This window comes from Pristiophorus japonicus, chromosome 2 (assembly GCF_044704955.1).
Source record: "Pristiophorus japonicus isolate sPriJap1 chromosome 2, sPriJap1.hap1, whole genome shotgun sequence".
Lineage (NCBI taxonomy): Eukaryota > Metazoa > Chordata > Chondrichthyes > Pristiophoridae > Pristiophorus > Pristiophorus japonicus.
Genome location: NC_091978.1, coordinates 9,502,818 through 9,521,916, shown reverse-complemented (window position 1 = coordinate 9,521,916; position 19,099 = coordinate 9,502,818). Strand labels below are relative to the sequence as shown.

The 19,099-nt window shown below is 47.3% G+C and overlaps 1 protein-coding gene across 5 annotated transcripts in view; it reads left to right on the top strand.

Moving 5' to 3' along the window:
- LOC139235688 (exocyst complex component 6B-like) overlaps positions 1–19,099 on the top strand; it is a 780,151-nt gene that overhangs the window by 549,822 nt on the left and 211,230 nt on the right. For all 5 annotated transcript variants that reach the window (XM_070866730.1, XM_070866738.1, XM_070866752.1 and 2 more), the window contains exons 17-18: positions 5,314–5,448; positions 10,753–10,932. In XM_070866730.1, coding sequence (XP_070722831.1) covers positions 5,314–5,448; positions 10,753–10,932 — 315 coding nt within the window. The remainder of the gene's footprint in view (positions 1–5,313; positions 5,449–10,752; positions 10,933–19,099) is intronic.

Below are 19,099 nucleotides of genomic sequence, written 5' to 3'. Positions count from 1 at the left end.
GGCCTACATCCGAGGATATTAAAAGAAGTGGCTGCAGAGATAGTGGATGCATTGGTTGTAATCTACCAAAATTCCCTGGATTCTGGGGAGGTCCCAACGGATTGGAAAACCGCAAATGTAACGCCCTTATTTAAAAAGGAGGCAGTCCAAAAGCAGGAAACTGTAGACCAGTTAGACTAACATCTGTCGTTGGGAAAATGCTGGAGTCCATTATTACGGAAGCAGTAGTGGGACATTTGGAAAAGCATAATTCAGTCAAGCAGAGTCAGCATGGTTTTATGAAAGGGAAATCGTGTTTGAAAAATTTGCTGGAGTTCTTTGAGGATGTAATGAGCAGGGTGGATAAGGGGGAACCAGTGGATGTGGTGTATTTGAATTTCCAGAAGGCATTCGATAAGGTGCCACATAAAAGGTTACTGCACAATATAAAGGTTCACGGGGTTGGGGATAATATATTAGTATGGATCGAGGATTGGCTAACTAACAGAAAACAGAGAGTCGGGATAAATGGGTAATTTTCCGGTTGGCAAACTGTAACTAGTGGGGTGCCGCAGGGATCAGTGCTGGGGCCTCAACTATTTACAATCTATATTAATAACTTGGATGAAGGGACTGAGTGTAATGTAGCCAAATTTGCTGATGATATAAAGATGGGTGGGAAAACAAATTGTGAGGAGGACACAAAAAATCTGCAAAGGGATATAGACAGGCTATGTGAGTAGGCGAAAATTTGGCAGATGGAGTATAATGTGGGAAAATGTGAGGTTAAGCACTTTGGCAGAAAAAATAGAACAGCAAATTATAATTTAAATGGAGAAAAATTGCAAAGTGCTGCAGTACAGAGGGACTTGGGAGCCCTTGTGCATGAAACACAAAAAGTTAGTATGCAGGTACAGCAAGTAATCAGGAAGGCAAATGGAATGTTGGCCTTTATTGCAAGGGGGATAGAGTATAAAAGCAGAGAAGTCCTGCTACAACTGTACAGGGTATTGGTGAGGCCACACCTAGAGTACTGCGTACAGTTTTGGTCTCTGTATTTAAGGAAGGATATACTTGCATTGGAGGCTGTTCAGAGAAGGTTCACAAGGTTGATTCCAGATTTGAGAGAGTTGACTTATGAAAATAGGTTGAGTAGGTTGAGCCTATACTCATTGGAGTTCATAGAAGCACAGAAAATAGGTGCAGGAGTAGGCCGTTCGGCCCTTCGAGCCTGCACCACCATTTAATAAGATCACGGCTGATCATTCCCTCAGTACCCCTTTTCTACTTTCTCTCCACACCCCTTGATCCCTATAGCCGTAAGGGCCATATCTAACTCCCTCTTGAATATATCCAATGAACTGGCATCAACAACTCTCTGCAGTAGGGAATTCCACAGGTTAACAACTCTCTGAGTGAAGAAGTTTCTACTCATCTCAGTCCTAAATGGCCTACCCCTTATCCTAAGGCTGTGTCCTCTGGTTCTGGACTTCCCCAACATCGGGAACATTCTACCCGCATCTAACCTGTCCAATCCGTTCAGAATCTTATATGTTTCTGAGATCCCCTCTCATCCTTCTAAACTCCAGTGTATAAAGGCCCAGTTGATCCAGTCTCTCCTCATATGTCAGACCAGCCATGGGAATCAGTCTGATGAACCTTCGCTGCACTCCCTCAATAGCAAGAACGTCCTTCCTCAGATTAGGAGACCAAAACTGAACACAATATTCCAGGGGAGGCCTCACCAAAGCCCTGTACAACTGCAGTAAGACCTTTCTGCTCCTATACTCAAATCCCCTGGCTATGAAGGCCAACATACCATTTGCCTTCTTCACTGCCTGCTGTACCTGCATGCCAACTTTCAATGACTGATGTACCCTGACACTCAGATCTCGTTGCACCTCCCCTTTTCCTAGTCTGCCGCCATTCAGATAATATTCTGCTTTCGTGTTTTTGCCCCCAAAGTGGATAACCTCACATTTATCCACATTATACTGTTCAGAAGAATGAGAGGTAATCTTATTGAAACATTTAAGATAATGAGAGGGCTTGACAGGGTGGATGCAGAGAGGATATTTCCACTCATAGGGGAAACTAAAACTAGGGGACATAGTCTCAGAATAAGGGGCCGCCGATGTAAAACTGAGATCAGGAGAAATTTCTTCTCTCAGAGGGTTGTAAATCTGTGGAATTCTCTGCCCCAGAGAGCTGTGGAGGCTGGGTCATTGAATATATTTAAGGTGGAGATGGACAGATTTTTGAGCGATAAGGGAATAAAGGGTTATGGGGAGCGGGCAGGGAAGTGGAGCTGAGTCCATGATCAGATCAGCCATGATCTTATTAAATGGCGGAGCAGGCTCGAGGGGCCATATGGCCTACTCCTGCTCCTAGTTCTTATGTTCTTATGGTTGGAGAATAAGTGACGAGGGGGGGTCATGGTTATAGGTGAGTGAGGGGAGAGGTTAGGATAAGTTTGAAACATAGAATCATACAGAACAGAAGGAGACCATACCGGCCCGATGTGTCCGCGCCGGCTGACAAAAAGCTATCCAGCCTAATTCCATTTTCCAGCTCTTGGTCCGTAGCCCTGTAGGTTATGGCACTTCAAGTGCACATCCAAGTACTTTTTAAATATGGTGAGAGTTTCTGCCTCTTCCACCATTTGCCTTCAAATCCCCTCCAAACCTCTTATCATTTACTTTCAATCTATGCCCCCTGGTTGTTGACCCCTCTGCTAAGGGAAATTGGTCCTTCCTGTCTACTCTATTTCATGGAATATTTTGCCATTTTGAGACAGAGACCATTGCATTTTTTGAGGGAAAACCGGATGACTAACCGGAAGATACGGAGCTGTGGGGAGAGAGTGAGGCAAGTGGATAACATAAGAACATAAGAATTAGGAACAGGAGTAGGCCATCAAGCCCCTCGAGCCTGCTCCGCCATTCAACAAGATCATGGCTGATCTGGACGTGGACTCAGCTCCACTTACCCGCCCGTTCCCCGTAACCCTTAATTCTCTTATTGGTTAAAAATCTATCTATCTGTGACTTGAATACATTCAATGAGCTATCCTCAACTGCTTCCTTGGGCAGAGAATTCCACAGATTCACAACCCTCTGGGACAAGAAATTCCTTCTCAACTCGGTTTTAAATTGACTCCCCCATATTTTGAGGCTGTGCCCCCGAGTTCTAGTCTCCCCGACCAGTGAAAACAACCTCTCTGCCTCTATCTTGTCTATCCCTTTCATTATTTTAACTGTTTCTTTAAGATCACCCCTCATCCTTCTGAACTCCAATGAGTAAAGACCCAGTCTACTCAATCTATCATCATAAGGTAACCCCCTCATCTCCGGAATCAGCCTAGTGAATCGTCTCTGTACCCCCTCCAAAGCTATTATATCCTTCCTTAAGTAAGGTGACCAAAACTGCACGCAGTACTCCAGGTGCGGCCTCACCAATACCCTGTACAGTTGCAGCAGGACCTCCCTGCTTTTGTCCTCCATCCCTCTCGCAATGAAGGCCAACATTCCATTCGCCTTCCTGATTACCTGCTGCACCTGCTTTTTGGGATTCATGCACAAGGACCCCCAGGTCCCTCTGCACCGCAGCATATTGTAATTTCTCCCCATTCAAATAATATTCCCTTTTACTGTTTTTTTTCCCCAAGGTGGATGACCTCACACTTTCCGACATTTTATTCCATCTGCCAAACCTTAGCCCATTAACCTATCTAAATCTCTTTGCAGCCTCTCTGTGTCCTCTACACAACCCGCTTTCCCACTAATCTTTGTGTCATCTGCAAATTTTGTTACACTACACTCTGTCCCCTCTTCCAGGTCATCTATGTATATTGTAAACAGTTGTGGTCCCAGCACCGATCCCTGTGGCACACCACTAACCACCGATTTCCAACCCGAAAAGGACCCATTTATCCCGACTCTCTGCTTTCTGTTAGCCAGCCAATTCTCGATCCATGCTAATACATTTCCTCTGACTTCGCGTACCTTTATCTTCTGCAGTAACCTTTTGTGTGGCACCTTATTGAATGCCTTTTGGAAATCTAAATACACCACATCCATCGGTACACCTCTATCCACCATGCTCGTTATATCCTCAAAGAATTCCAGTAAATTAGTTAAACATGATTTCCCCTTCATGAATCCATGTTGCGTCTGCTTGATTGCACTATTCCTATCTCGATATCCCGCTATTTCTTCCTTAATGATAGCTTCAAGCATTTTCCCCACTACAGATGTTAAACAGATTAGTTTTGGATTGCTGTAGCAAGATGGCTACACAGACATAGAATCATAGAGCACGGAAGGAGGCCATTCAGCCCATCGGGCCTGTGCCGGCTCTTTGAAAGAACTGTCCAATTAATCACTCCCTGCTCTTTCCCCGTGGCCTTGTATATTTTTCTTTTTTCAGGTATTTATCCAATTCCCTTTTGAAAGTTACTATTGAATCTGTTTTCGCATCCGTTTTAGGCAGCACATTCCAGTTCACAACAACTCGTTGCGTAAAAACTACTCTCCTCATCTCCCCTTATGATGGGTTGAAAAGATCTCCTTCTCTGCTGTAATCTTCTAGGCTTCATGTATATGTTGCATTTATCGGAGAAGGACTGCATAGTTATACTGGTCCCCTCCAAGTCACACGCCATCCTGACTTGGAAATATATTGGCCGCTCCTTTATCATCGCTGGGTCACAATCCTGGAACTCCCTCCCTATCATCATCATCATAGGCAGTCCCTCGAAGCGAGGATGACTTGCCTCCACGCCAAAAAAGGGATGAATTCACAGGTGTTTCAATGAAGGACCCGAACTACATCCTGAAGGGTGGAAGATACCTGTGCGTGGACTTTTTTAACGTGGGGTGGCCGTTGCACACCAGCCACGACACGGGCTTGACAGAGCGAGGTCTTGGTCCAGTGACAAGGTGACTGGAGACCAGCTCTGCTGCACGGGCCCAGTGTGCACATATCGCAGTGTGGGCTGGCCCGTGCTGCCCCTGGGCCCCTGGCCCTGAATTCCCCTGGGCCCCGATCATGTCCTCCACATTTTCTCGTCGCTCCTTCGGCCCGACCTCACTGCTCCTGCTGTATCTGCCCATGCTCCAATCACCTAACAGCACTGTGGGAGCACCTTCACCACACGGACTGCAGCGGTTCAAGAAGGCGGCTCACCACCACCTTCTCAAGGGCGATTAGGGATGGCCCTTGCCAGCGACGCCCTGATCCCGCGAACATACTTTTTACTAAAGGTGCTCCTGATGGTACCCTGGCAAGGTTGATTGTCCATTAACCAGCTCACTCTTTCCCTTCCCTTTGCAGCTTGTGCAGATCATCATCAACACAACGCATCTAGAGCGATCCTGCAAGTTTCTGGAGGAGTTCATCACGAACATTACCAATGTACCCCCAGAGACCATTCACGCCACCAAGCTGTACGGTACTGCCACCTTCAAGGTAATAGCAAGTCTCTGTAACGTGTTGTTGGGCACCTCCGGCTTTTAGCTTTCCGCGTGCTAACAATACCGCCCCCTCCCCCCAAGGCGGTATTGCTTGCATGCTGCTACTTGGCTATTCAAGTTAGAGGGAGCAGCGTACGGTGGCCCGGCCTGGAAATTGGTGCGGTCCTGGCCTGCAAGACCATCAGTAGGCCGGGGCCGTTAGAGGGAGCAGCGTGCGGCTGCATACCAGTGCAGGGAGCAGCGCGTGATGCTGCAGGGGGGCGACGGCTGACTGCAGTGTGGGCAGGAGCGGCGAGGACGGGACGGAGGTGCGGCAAGAGTCCGTAGAGGGATATGATCAGGGCCCAGGAGAGGTGAGAGTTTGGGGCCCCGAAGAGGCGAGGGCCCAGGGGCAGCACGGGCCAGCCCACACTGCGATATCTGTGCGCGCACTAGGTCCGTGCAGCAGAGCTGGTCTCCAGTCGTCCTGGGTAACCCTTGCCACTGGACCAAGATCTAGCTCTGTCAAGCCCGTGTGGTGGCTGGTGTGCAACAGTCACCCCACATTAAAAATTCCACGCACAGGCATCTTCCACCCTTCAAGGTGTAGTTCGGGATCCCGGAATATTAGTCTTTATTGAAACACCTGTGACCATCCCTTTTCGGCGTGGAAGCAAGTCATCCTCGTTTCGAGGGACTGCCTATGATGATGATGTTGTTCAGGTTAGGACAGCAAAAATCATGTTACTACAAAAATGCAGTGCTCCTCAATTACTGAAGTGATATTGTGCTCCTCACGTTGCTGTCGTGATATCATGCCTCTGACGTTATTGCAGTTATACCTTGCCACTTGGGTTGCTTTACCATCCCCCTCAGTTACTGTGGCTCTCAGATTACTAGAGTCAGTAACTTTGGTCGTAAAAATAGGAAAGCAGAATATTTCTAGCGAGGAGGGGGAACTGAGGGAAATCCTTATGAGTCAGGAAATGCTGTTCGGGAAATTGAAGGGACTGAAGGCTGAAAAATTCCCGGGACCTGATAGTCAGCATCCCAGAGTACTTAAGGAAATGGCTCTAGAAATAGTAGATGCATTGGTGGTGGTTTTCCAACATTCCATGGACTCTGGTTCAGTTCCTATGGATTGGAGGGTAGCTAATGTAACCCCACTTTTTAAAAAAGGAGGGAGAGAGAAAACAGGAAATTATAGACCGGTTAGCCTGACATCGGTGGTGGGGAAAATGCTGGAATCAATTATTAAAGATGTAATAGCAGTGCATTTGGAAAGCAGTGACAGGATCGGTCCAAGTCAGCATGGATTTATGAAAGGGAAATCATGCTTGACAAATCTTATAGAGTTTTTTGTGGATGTAACTAGTAGAGTGGATAAGGGAGAACCAGTGGATGTGGTGCATTTGAAGGCAAATTATTATCTGAATGGTGGCAGATTAGTAAAGGGGAGGTGCAACAAGACCTGGGTGTCATGGTACATCAATCATTGAAGGTAGGCATGCAGATAAAGCAGGCGGTGAAGAAAGCAAATGGCATGCTTCATAGCGAGGGGATTTGAGTAGAGGAGCAGGGAGGTCTTACTGCAGTTGTACAGGACCTTGGTGAGACCACACCTTTAGTATTGTGTGCAGTTTTGGTCTCCTAATCTGAGGGAGTGCAGCAAAGGTTCATCAGACTGATTCCCAGGGTGGCAGGACTGACATATGAAGAAAGACTGGATCGACTAGGCTTATACTCACTGGAATTTAGAAGAATGAAAGGGGATCTCATAGAAGCATATACAATTCTGACAGGATTGGACAGGTTAGATGCAGAAAGAATATGTTGGGGAAGTCCAGAAGCAGGGGTCACAGTCTAAGAATAAGGGGTAAGCCATTTAGGACCGAGATGAGGATAAACTTCTTCACTCAGAGAATTGTGAACCTGTGGAATTCTCTACCACAGAAAGTTGTTGAGGCCAGTTCGTTAGATATATTCAAGAGGGAGTTAGATATGGCCCTTACAGCTAAAGGGATGAAGGGGTATGGAGAGAAAACAGGAAAGGGATACTGAGGTGAATGATCAGCCATGATCATATTGAATGGTGGTGCAGGCTCGAAGAGCCGAATGGCCTACTCCTACCCCTATTTTGTATGTTTCCATGTTTCAGAGGGACCTGGGTGACCTTGTACACGAATCACAGAAAGTTACCATGCAGGCACAGCAAGCAATTAGCACGGCAAATTATATGTTAGCCTTTATTGCAAAGGGATTTTCGTATAAGGGTAAAGAATTTTTACTGCAGCTATATAGCGACCACACCTCGAGTATTGTGTACAGTTCTAGCCTCCTTAGCTAAGGAAGGATATACTTGCCATTGAAGGAGTGCAACGAAGGTTCACCAGACTGATTCCTAGGATGGGGGAATTGTCCTACGAGGAGAAATTGAGTAGACTTGGCCAACTTTCCCTTTAACTTTTTTTTTGGGTGCACAGTTCATTGAAGGTACCTCGCAGGCGCAATTTTTTCAGTGATTCGGCTGCACGAGAGCTGCAGGGCTTAAAGGGAACGTTGGACTAAGCCCATATTCGCTCAAGTTCAGAAGATTGAGAGGTGATCTCGTTGAAACATATAACATTCTTGCAGGGCATGACAGGGTAGGTGCTGAGAAGATGTTTCCCCCTAGCTGGAGAGTCTAGAACCAGGACTCACATTCTCATTGAAACATATAACGTTCTTGCAGAACGTGACAGGGTAGGTGCTGAAGGATATAGCCAGGCTCAGTGAGTGGGCAATCATTTGGCAGATGGAGTATAATGTGGAAAAATGTGTGAGGTTATCCATTTTGGTGTATAGGGTATTGGTGAGGCCGCACCTGGAGTACCTGGAGTACTGTGTGCAGTTTTGGTCACCTTACTTAAGGAAGGATATACTAGCTTTGGAGGGGGTACAGAGACGATTCATGAGGCTGATTCCGGAGATGAGGGGGTTGCCTTATGATGATAGATTGAGTAGACTGGGTCTTTACTCGTTGGAGTTCAGAAGGATGAGGGGGGATCTTATAGAAACTTTTAAAATAATGAAAGGGATAGACAAGATAGAGGCAGAGAGGTTGTTTCCACTGGTCGGGGAGACTAGAACTAGGGGGCACAACCTCAAAATACAGGGGAGCCAATTTAAAACCGAGTTGAGAAGGAATTTCTTCTCCCAGAGGGTTGTGAATCTGTGGAATTCTCTGCCCAAGGAAGCAGTTGAGGCTAGCTCATTGAATGTATTCAAGTCACAGATAGATAGATTTTTAACCAATAAGGGTTACGGGGAGCGGGCGGGTAAGTGGAGCTGAGTCCACGGCCAGATCAGCCATGATCTTGTTGAATGGCGGAGCAGGCTCAAGGGGCTAGATGGCCTACTCCTGTTCCTAATTCTTATGTTCTTATGGTAGGAAAAATAAAAAAGCAAATTACTATTTAAATGGGGAGAAATTAGAAAATGCTGCAGTACAGAGGGACTTGGGGGTCCTTGTGCATGAAACACAAAAAGTTAGTATGCAGATACAGCAAGTGATCAGGAAGGTAAATGGAATGTTGGCCTTTATTGCAAGGGGGATAGAATATAAAAACAGAGAAGTCCTGTTACAACTGTACAGGGCGCTGGTAAGATCACTCCTGGAATACTGCGTGCAGTTTTGGTCTCTGTATTTAAGGAAGGATATACTTGCATTGGAGGCAGTTCAGAGAAGGTTTACAAGGTTGATTTCTGAGATGAAGGGGTTGTCTTATGAAGAAAGGTTGAGCAGGTTGGGCCTCTACTCATTGGAGTTTAGAAGAATGAGAGGTGATCTTATTGAAACATATAAGATTGAGAGGTCTTGACAGGGTAGATGCAGAGAGGATGTTTCAGAATAAGGAGTCGCCCATTTAAGACAGAAATGAGGAGGAATTTCTTCTCAGAGGGTCGTGAATCTTTGGATTTCTCTACCCCAGGGAGCTGTGGAGGCTGAATCATTGAATATGTTTAAGGTGGAGATTGACAGATTTTTGAATGATAAGGGAGTCAAGGGTTTTGGGGCGCAGATGGGGATGTGGAGTTGAGGGCAGGATCAGATCAGCCATGATCTTATTAAATGGCGGAGCAGGCTCGAGGGGCCTTATGGCCTACTCCTGCTCCTATTTCTTATGTTCTAATGTAAGATGTTTCCCCTGGCTGGAGAGTCTGGAACCAGGATGCATTGCAGCAACTCGCCAAGGCTTCTTCAGCAGCACCTCCGAAACCCTGACCTCCACTACCTGTCTCATGCAAAGCCCCTCAGTAATGCACTGGAGCGTCAGCCTAAATTATGTGCTCAGGAACTGGCTGTTCTCCTACATACATAAGAAATAGGAGCAGGATAGGCCATTTGGTCCCTCGAGCCTGCTCCATTTAATAAGATCATGGCTCATATGTGCCCCCACCTCCGATATAACTTCAGCTCACTCAGTTCAGTAACAACTCTATTGCAGCTTCCCCCATAAACGTTCCCTGTCTAAACTATTGATATTTTTATCTAAACAAATAGAGAGAAAAAATGGTAGAAGCTGTGATTGTTCTTCAAGCAGTGAGGTTTAAGAGGGGTTTTAATAGTGGTGTTCAACACTATGAGGGGTTTTGATAGAGTAAATAAACAGAAACTGTTTCCACTGGTAGAGAAGTTGGTAACAGAGCACACAGATTTAAGGTCATTTGCAAAAGGATCAGGGGCGAGATGAGAAGATTTTTATTTTTTACGCAGTGAGTTGTTGTGATCTGAAACGCGCTGCTTTAAAAGGGCGGTGGGAGCAGATTCAACAGTAACTTTCAAAAGGGAATTGGATAAATACTGAACAGGAAACATTGGCAGAGCTTATGGGGAAAGAACAGGGGAGTGGGACTAATTGGGTAACTCTTTCATAGAATCATAGAAATTTACGGCACAGAAGGAGGACATTTGGCCCATCGTGTCCGTGACGGCCGAAAAAGAGCTATCCAGCTGAATCCCATTTTCCAACTCTTGGTCTGTAGCCCTGTAGGTTACGGCATGTCAAAGTGAGGGTTTCTGCCTCTACCATCCTTTCAGGCACTGAGTTCCAGACCCCCTGGGTGAAAACGGTTCTGAGTTTCCAGAAGCCAGCGCAGGTACAATGGGCCAAATGGCCTCCTTCTGTGCTGTTAAGATTCTACAAGCTAGTGTAAATATTTCTGCCGTCGTTGGTTTCCGCTTTGAAAGCGGCGGTTGCCCCGGTGCTGTGTCTGCATGAAATATAAGCCCCAATCCGCAGTGTGTAATGGAGTGTGCTGGGCGTTTGTTTTGGTGCAGGACTCGCGACACGCTGCCGAGGCGGAGATCTACACCAAGCTCAATCAGAAGATTGATCAATTCCTGCAGCTGGCAGACTACGACTGGATGAGAGCAGAGTCGAACGGCCACGCCAGCGATTACCTGGTTGATCTCATCGCCTTCCTGCGCAGTACTTTTGCCGTCTTCACGCACTTACCCGTGAGTACAACCGTTCAAAGTATGTGCCTCCCGCCCCTATTTATTTAAAAATAAAAGTCCCGACCCATCAGTCTTCTCCTCTGCTGTCTCGAAAGTGGGTTTTCGGCTTTGCTCATTTCGGGGCGGTAATGGCCGCGAGGCGGTGAAGTTTGGCCCGGGAACAGTTTGCGTCTCGGCAAAATTCATCAGCTGGGCCCTGAATGTGGGGCGGTGCGCTAAGGGAGGGGTTATACATCTCTCTCTCGGCACTAGGCCGGCACAGCAACTGAAAATCCCGAGCTAAACAGTCGGCCTGGGAGCGTTGTGAGAGAGGCCTGGGGGGGGGGGAGAAAAAAGAAAATCTGGAAAAAAAACACCAAAAACATTCCCAATAAATAACTCACGCCACCACAACATAAATTGTAAAAAAAAATTAAAATAAAAACCAATCACACTTACCAGAGGTGGACATTACGCACCTCACTGCAGCCGGTATAGGTCGGACTGCCCGCTTTCACAGGCGGTCCAAGCAGGGGGTGCTCCACGAGGCACTATGCATCGGGCAGGAGCCAAAATTAGAGCTAGTGTGACAACCAAGGGGCGTTACACACTGGCTCGCCCCTAAGAGGCTGCAGGGTGACATGGCCAGGTTAGGTGAGTGGGAAAATGCATGGCAGATGCAGTATAATGTGGATACGTGTGAGATTATCCACTTTATTGAGAAAAGGGGAGGTGCAATGAGACCTGGGTGTCATGGTACATCAGTCATTGAAAGTTGGCATCCAGGTACAGCAGGCGGTGAAGAAAGCAAATGGCATGTTGGCCTTCATAGCGAGGGGATTTGAGTATAGGAGCAGGGAGGTCTTACTGCAGTTGTACAGGGCGTTGGTGAGGCCACACCTGGAATATTGTGTTCAGTTTTGGTCTCCTAATCTGAGGAAGGACGTTCTTGCTATTGAGGGAGTGCAGCAAAAGTTCACCAGACTGATTCCCAGGATGGCTGGACTGATATATGAGGAGAGACTGGATCGACTGGGCCTTTATTCACTGGAGTTTCGAAGAATGAGAGGGGATCTCATAGAAATGGATAAAATTCTGACGGGACTGGACAGGTTAGATGAAGGAAGAATGTTCCCGATGTTGGGGAAGTCCAGAACCAGAGGTCACAGTCTAAGGATAAAGGGTAAGCCATTTCGGATCGAGCTGAGGAGAAACTTCTTCACCCAGAGAATTGTGAACCTGTGGATTTCTCTACCACAGCAAAATACATTCAAGAGGGAGTTAGATGTGGCCCTTACGGCTAAAGGGTTCAAGGGGTATGGAGAGAAAGCAGGAATGGGGTACTGAGGTGAATGATCAGCCATGATCTTATTGAATGGTGGTGCAGGCTCGAAGGGCCGAATGGCCTACTCCTGCACCTATTTTCTATGTGAGCGCAAGTTAAATTGTATTCCCTTGAGTTTAGAAGGTTGACCGTATTCTAACTCGCACCAGGTCCGCTCATCCATCACTGACCTACATTGGCTCCTGATTAAGCAATGCCTCGATTTAAAAATGATCATCCTTATTTTTAAATCCCTCCATGGCCTCACCCCTCCCTATCTCTGTAATCTCCTCTAGCCCCAAAACCCCCCCGAGATATCTGCGCTCCTCTAATTCTGCCTTCTTGAGCATCCCTGATTCTAATCGCTCCACCATTGGTGGCCGTGCCTTCTGTTGCCTAGGCCCCAAGCTCTGGAACTGCCTCCCTAATCCTCTCTCCCTTTCCACCTCCCTCTCCTCCTTTAAGACGCTCCTTAAAACCTACCTTTTTGACCAAGCATTTGGTCATCAGTCCTTATGTGGCTTGTTGTCAATTTTTTAAAATATAACACTCCTTTGAACCAACTTGGGACGTTTTATTACCTGAGCGACGCTATATACATGTGAGTTGTTGTTGTTCAACCCCCACTTCAGAGACTTGAGCATATAATCTAGGCCGATATTCCCAGTATAGTAGTGTTTGAGGAACAGTGCTGAGGGAACACTGCACAGTCGGAGGCGCAGTACTGAAGGAGCATTGCACTGTCTGAGGGGCAGTACTGATGGAGTGTTGCACTGTTGGAGGGGGAGTACTGAGGGAGTGCTGCACTGTCAGAGGGGCAGTACTGAAGGAGCGCCGCACTGTCGGAGGGGCAGTACTGAGGGAATGCTGCACTGTCAGAGGGGCAGTACTGAGGGAGTGCCGCACTGTCGGAGGGGCAGTAATGAGGGAGTGCTGTACTGTCGAAGGGGCAGTACTGAGGGAGTGTTGCACTGTCAGAGGATCAGTACTGAGGGGGGGGCTGCACTGTCGGAGGGGCAGTACTGAGGAATTATTGCGCTATCGGAGGGGGAGTACTGAGGGAATGCTGCACTGTCATAGGCGAGTACTGAGGGAGCGCTGCACTGTCGGTGGGACAGTACTGATGATACCACAGAGCTGTGAAGAGCTACCAGTGTGAAATAGTTTGTAATTTAAAATGTTTTTATGTACTTTTAAAATGACCCCCCCCAGGGTTCACACATCCCTTTCAGGTTTATAATGTGTCAGCCTGTTGGCCTCTCGCCTTTGAATCAGACGGTTGTAGGTTCATGTCCCACTCCAAAGCCCATAAACAAAGCTGACACTCTACAGTATCGGAGGCACTGTCTTTCAGATGAGACGTTAAACCGAGACTCCATCAGCTGTTTAAGGTGGACATAAAATATCCCATGACATTATTTGATGAAGAGCAGGGGAGTTCTGGTGTCCTGGTCAATATTTATCCCTCAACCAACATCACTAAAACAGATTATTTGGTCATTTGCACGCTGCTGTTTGTGACAAATTAGCTGCCACGTTTCCTACATTACAACAGTGACTACACTTCAAAAAGTACTTCATTGGCTGTAAAGTGCTTTGGGAAGTCCTGAGGTGGTGAAAGAGTCCCTTTGGTCTCCTTACCTAAGGAAGGATGTACTTGCCATAGAGGGAGTGCAATGAAGGTTCACCAGACTGATTTCTGGGATGGGGGGGATTGTCCCAGGAGGAGAGATTGTGTAGACCAGGCCTATATTCTCGAGCGTTTAGGTGATCTCATTGAAACATACAAAATTCTTACAGGGCTTGACAGGGTAGATGCAAGGAGGATGTTTCCCCCTGGCTGGGGAGTCTAGAACCAGGGGCAACAGTCTCAGAATAAGGGGTCGGCTATTTAGGACTGAGATGAGGAGAAACTTCTTCACTCAGAGGGTGGTGAATCTTTGGAATTCTCTACCCCAGAGGGCTGTGGAGGCTGGGTCATTGAGTATGTTCAAGACAGAGAGCGATCGATTTTTGGATATTAAGGGATATGGGGACAGTGCAGGAAAGTGGAGTTGAGGTCGAAGATCAACCATGATCTCATTGAATGGCGGAGCAGGCTCGAGAGGTCGAATGACCGACTCCTGCTCCTAATTCATATGTTCTTATGATTGTACAGGTCCAAAGTGAAACGAGTTTGGGGGGGGCGGAAGCGGTTGAGTCCGGTTCCTTGCTGCCGCAGGTTGGAAGCACAAGACTGCCCTTAATTAAACCTCGAACCACCTTTAAATTTGAAGCAATGCCACCCTTGTGGTCTTTGAGTGAGGCCGCTGCCAGCTCCATTGCCAAACTCTGGATGCTTCTGTAATGTGTGCCCCCCTCCATCCCCCCCAACTCCCAAATCTCAATCCGCTTGAAGAAGCAGTCATCGCACTGGGGAATGGTGAATGGGTGGGTTACAGACTGCCGTGTCTACTCTGGGAAAGGAATGGGCCAGTGACAGCATCATGCTCTGTTGCTTGGCGGATAAATAGCCACTGGACACATTTAAGTGGAAATAATGAACTTTTATTTAAAAATAAAACATTTGGTGGGGGGGGGTGTGGGGGTTTGTTGACATTTCGAAAGTTCCAAGCTCACTGAAAGGACTGCTCTGTGTAAAGAAAGAGCCAACTTGCATTCGTATAGTGCCTTGCACAGGTTGTTCCAAAGCAAGCCCTTCACAGCCTATTAATTACCGCAGTGAAGTGCAGTCACTGTTGCTTTGTGACAGCCAGTTGGCATACAGCAAGATCCCACGAGCAGCAAATGAGTGTACTGGCCAGTTCATCCACTGTTTGCTCAAGGGTTGATCGTTTCAAGTCTGCCGTGGGTCTCGAATGCCGAAGCGCAGGGTGAGAGTGCGAATCATGGAGCCACGCTCACACTTGGACCAATATATCAAACCTCTCAAACGTCGCTCAACTGCCCAGCATCCAAAACAATTACTTGCCAGCACCCTCGCCTCTGAGTCAGAAGGTTGTTCAAGTCCCACTCCAGAGCCTGGAGCACAGCAATCTAGACTGACACTCCAGTGCAGTGCAGAGGGAGTGCTGCACTGTCGGAGGTGCTGTCTTTCAGATGAGACGTTAAACCGAGGACCCGAGGACATAAAAGATCCCACAGCCACTATTTTGAAGAACGCCAGGGGAGTTACTGGGTCAATATTTCTCACTTAAACAGATTATCTGGTCATTATCATATTACTGTTTGAGGGAGCTTGCTGTGCGCAAATTGGCTGCCACATTTCCTACATTACAACAGTGACTGCACTCCAAAAGTACTTCATTGGCTGTAAAGCGCTTTGCGATGGCCTGAGATTCTTGTAAGGAGCTATAGAAATGCATGTCTTATCTTTTTTGAACAGAGCAGCAATTTTCTACACAACACTGTCCCACAGAAAGCATGTAATAGAAACATAGAAAATAGGTGCAGGAGCAGGCCATTCGGCTCTTCGAGCCTGAACCACCATTCAATAAGATCATGGCTGATTATGCAACTTCGGTACCCCATTCCTGCTTTCTCTCCATACTCCTTGATCCCTTTAGGCGTAAGGGCCACATCTAACTCCCTTTTGAATATATCCAATGAACTGGCCTCAACAACTCTCTGCAGTAGAGAATTTCACAGGTTCACCACTCTCTGAGTGAAAACGTTTCTCCTCATCTCAGTCCTATATGGCTTACCCCTTATCCTTAGACTGTGACCCCTGGTTCTGGACTTCCCCAACATCGGGAACATTCTTCCTGTATCTAACCTGTCCAATCCCGTCAGAATTTTATATGCTTCTATGAGATCCCCTCTCATTCTTCTAAATTCCAATGAATATAAGCCTAGTCGATCCAGTCTTTCTTCTTTTGTCAGTCCTGCCATCCCAGGAATCAGTTTGATGAACCTTCGCTGCACTCTCTCAACAGCAAGAATGTCCTTCCTCAGATTAGGAGACCAAAACTGCACAAAATACTCAAGGTGTGGTTTCACCAAGGCCCTGTACAACTGCAGCAAGACCTCCATGCTCCAATACTCAAATCCACTCACTATGAAGGCCAGCATGCCATTTGCTTTCTTAACTGCCTGCTGTACCTGCATGCCTACTTTCAATGACTGATGTACCATGACACCCAGGTCTCATTGTACCTCCCCTTTTACTAATCTGTCACCATTCAGATAATAATCTGCCTTCCTGTTTTTGCCACCAAAGTGGATAAACTCATACTTATCCACATTATATTGCATCTGCCATGCATTTGCCCACTCACCTAACCTGTCCAAGTCACCCTGCAGTCTCTTAGCTTCCTTCTCACAGCTCACCACTGCCACCCAGCTTAGTATCATTTGCAAACTTGGAGATATTACATCAATTCCTTCCTCCAAATCATTAATGTATATTGTAAATAGCTGGAGTCCCAGCACTGAGCCCTGCGGCACCCCACTAGTCACTGCCTGCCATTCTGAAAAGGACCCGTTTATCCTGACTCTTTGCTTCCTGTCTGCCAACCAGTTCTCTATCCACGTCAGTACATTACCTCCAATACCACGAGCTTTAATTTTGCACACTAATCTCTTGTATGGGGCCTTGTCAAAAGCCTTTTGAAAGTCCAGATACACCACATCCACTGGTTCTCCCTTGTCCACTCTACTAGTTACATCCTCAAAAAATTCTAGATGTTTGGTGGTGTTGGTAGATGGAGGAATTTTGGCCGGGAGAACTCTCGAAATCCGTTTGAACAATCCGCCAGACCAGGCAGACTTCGGTGTAATGTCTCGTCTGAAGCTAGGCATCTCCAAAAATGCAGTGCTCCCTCCATACTGCACTGAAATATCAACACACGTTACCAGCTCAAGTCCCAGAGTGGGGCTCGAAGGCACCACTGCCTGACTCAGAGACGAGAGCATTCACCGAGTCAAACTGACCCTAAGAGCAGTTAGTACCTGTTTGCGGCAGCCACAAGGCCGCTCCGACCCAAGTTCAGGTCACAGAATTTTCGGCCTGTCCCCACTCCCATCCCGCTGCTGCCTGGCGTTGCGGCCGATATTAAAGGGGAGGGCCGAATACCGCGGCCGCCATTTTATTTATTTTTTGCCGGCCGACTTCCATGTCGGCCGGACTGTTGTGCCTCCTGGTTCGGCCGGGCCACCAACAGGGTGCCAGGCCGCTGGCCCGGCCGAAACCCTCCCTGGTGGTCCAGTGGCCGAAGTTAAAAAAATGTCCAATTCTCTCCCCTTTAACGGAGGAGAGCGTGGTGACGCACACGCGCTGTGACATCACCACCGCTCCCCCGCTGTGTCTTGATCCCGCCCCAACTTCCGTCCCTCAGCCTGACTTAGCGCCGCACTTCCGCCCCGGCTATGACCGACTTCCGGTCCGACGGCAAAAAAAAGAACTAAGTGCCGCAAATGGCTCCAGAGCCCGCCTCAACGCTCCCGGTGGAAAAACCAGGTGGGAAATCGCTGGCACGCCAGCTTTCTGGCGGCACTGAATTTCGCCCCCCTGGTCTCCCAACGGTTTGCTTTTTCCAAACCTTCTTACTTCTGACCATCACGCCGCATTATTCAGAAGCTGCTGTTGAAATTTTCAAAGACGCGGGTCCGTAATTTGGGGTCCCTTTCGGGTGGGGTACGCGGTGCGTATGCGCTCATCGGGACCGCGCAAGTTCTGGGTTTTCATGCGCGAGAACCCGGAGCTTGCGATCCGGGAATTCTTGACAGATCTCACGCATCCCCGGGAAGAGGGTTAGGCTATTTGCCCAGCGAATGCCCCTGAAATTCTTAGGCCTGGTAAAAGCCTAAGAGTTTAAAAAAACATAAAAGTAAAATGTATTTATTTATTTGTACATTAAAAAATCCTATGCAATAAGGTAAGTTTATTTTTAGCTCCTTTAAAACATGTAATTTAAAAAAAAATACATTTTTGTTTTAAATATGATTAAATGCCATTTCAATTAATTTTAAATATGTAATGTTTTTTTTTTAACATTTATTTTAAGCGTAGGTGTATTTTTGGGGGGATTCCCATTCATGCTTATGGGGTTTCTGTACATACAGAATCCCCATAAGCATGAATGGGGATTCCCTTCTGTCATTGGCAGTGCCGGCCCACATGACCTTAGGGGCGTTCGCGAGCCGCCTGTGCCCCTGGGATACATGGGCCTCTTCCCACGACTACCCGGAGAGGCCCAGAACCGTGAATCTCCGTATCTCTTAACCCCGCACCGCCAGGTCGTGGGCCTTTTATCTGCGGGTGTTTCCCCGTGGGGAGCCTCCGACCGCAAATTCAGGGGCCGTGAGGATTGAAGAGAGAAGGTTTTCCGGAACAGCTGCTCCCTCGGGGATTTCAGTCACCAAATGTACAAATAGCCCAGACCTGCGACTAACTTCACAAACTAATTGCAAGGCTCCAGATAATTTTCACTGGGGGGAGCTTTTAAATAACTTTTGAGCGTACTGGGTGGTGCAGCGGTTATACACAGGCCTAATCTGTTATTCCATGGGTTCAAAGGAAGAATGAGGAGAGGCAATATAAACTAAATGGAGCAATTTTTAAGTGGGTGCTGTATACACCAAGTCTTTGAAGGTGACAGGACAAGTTGGGAAGTCTGTTAAAAAGGCATATGGGATCCTTGGCTTTCTAAATAGAGACATAGAGTACAAAAGCAAAGAATAATGCTGCTCCTTTATAAAACACGGGTTAGACTCCAGCTAGAGTACTTTTGCAGCCAATTCTGGGCACCGTATTTTAGGAAGGATGTCAAGGCCTTAAGAGAGGGGAAAGAGGAGATGTACTAGAATGGTGCCAGGGATGAGGGAGTTCAGTTGCATGGAGAGACTGGAGAAACTGGGGTTGTA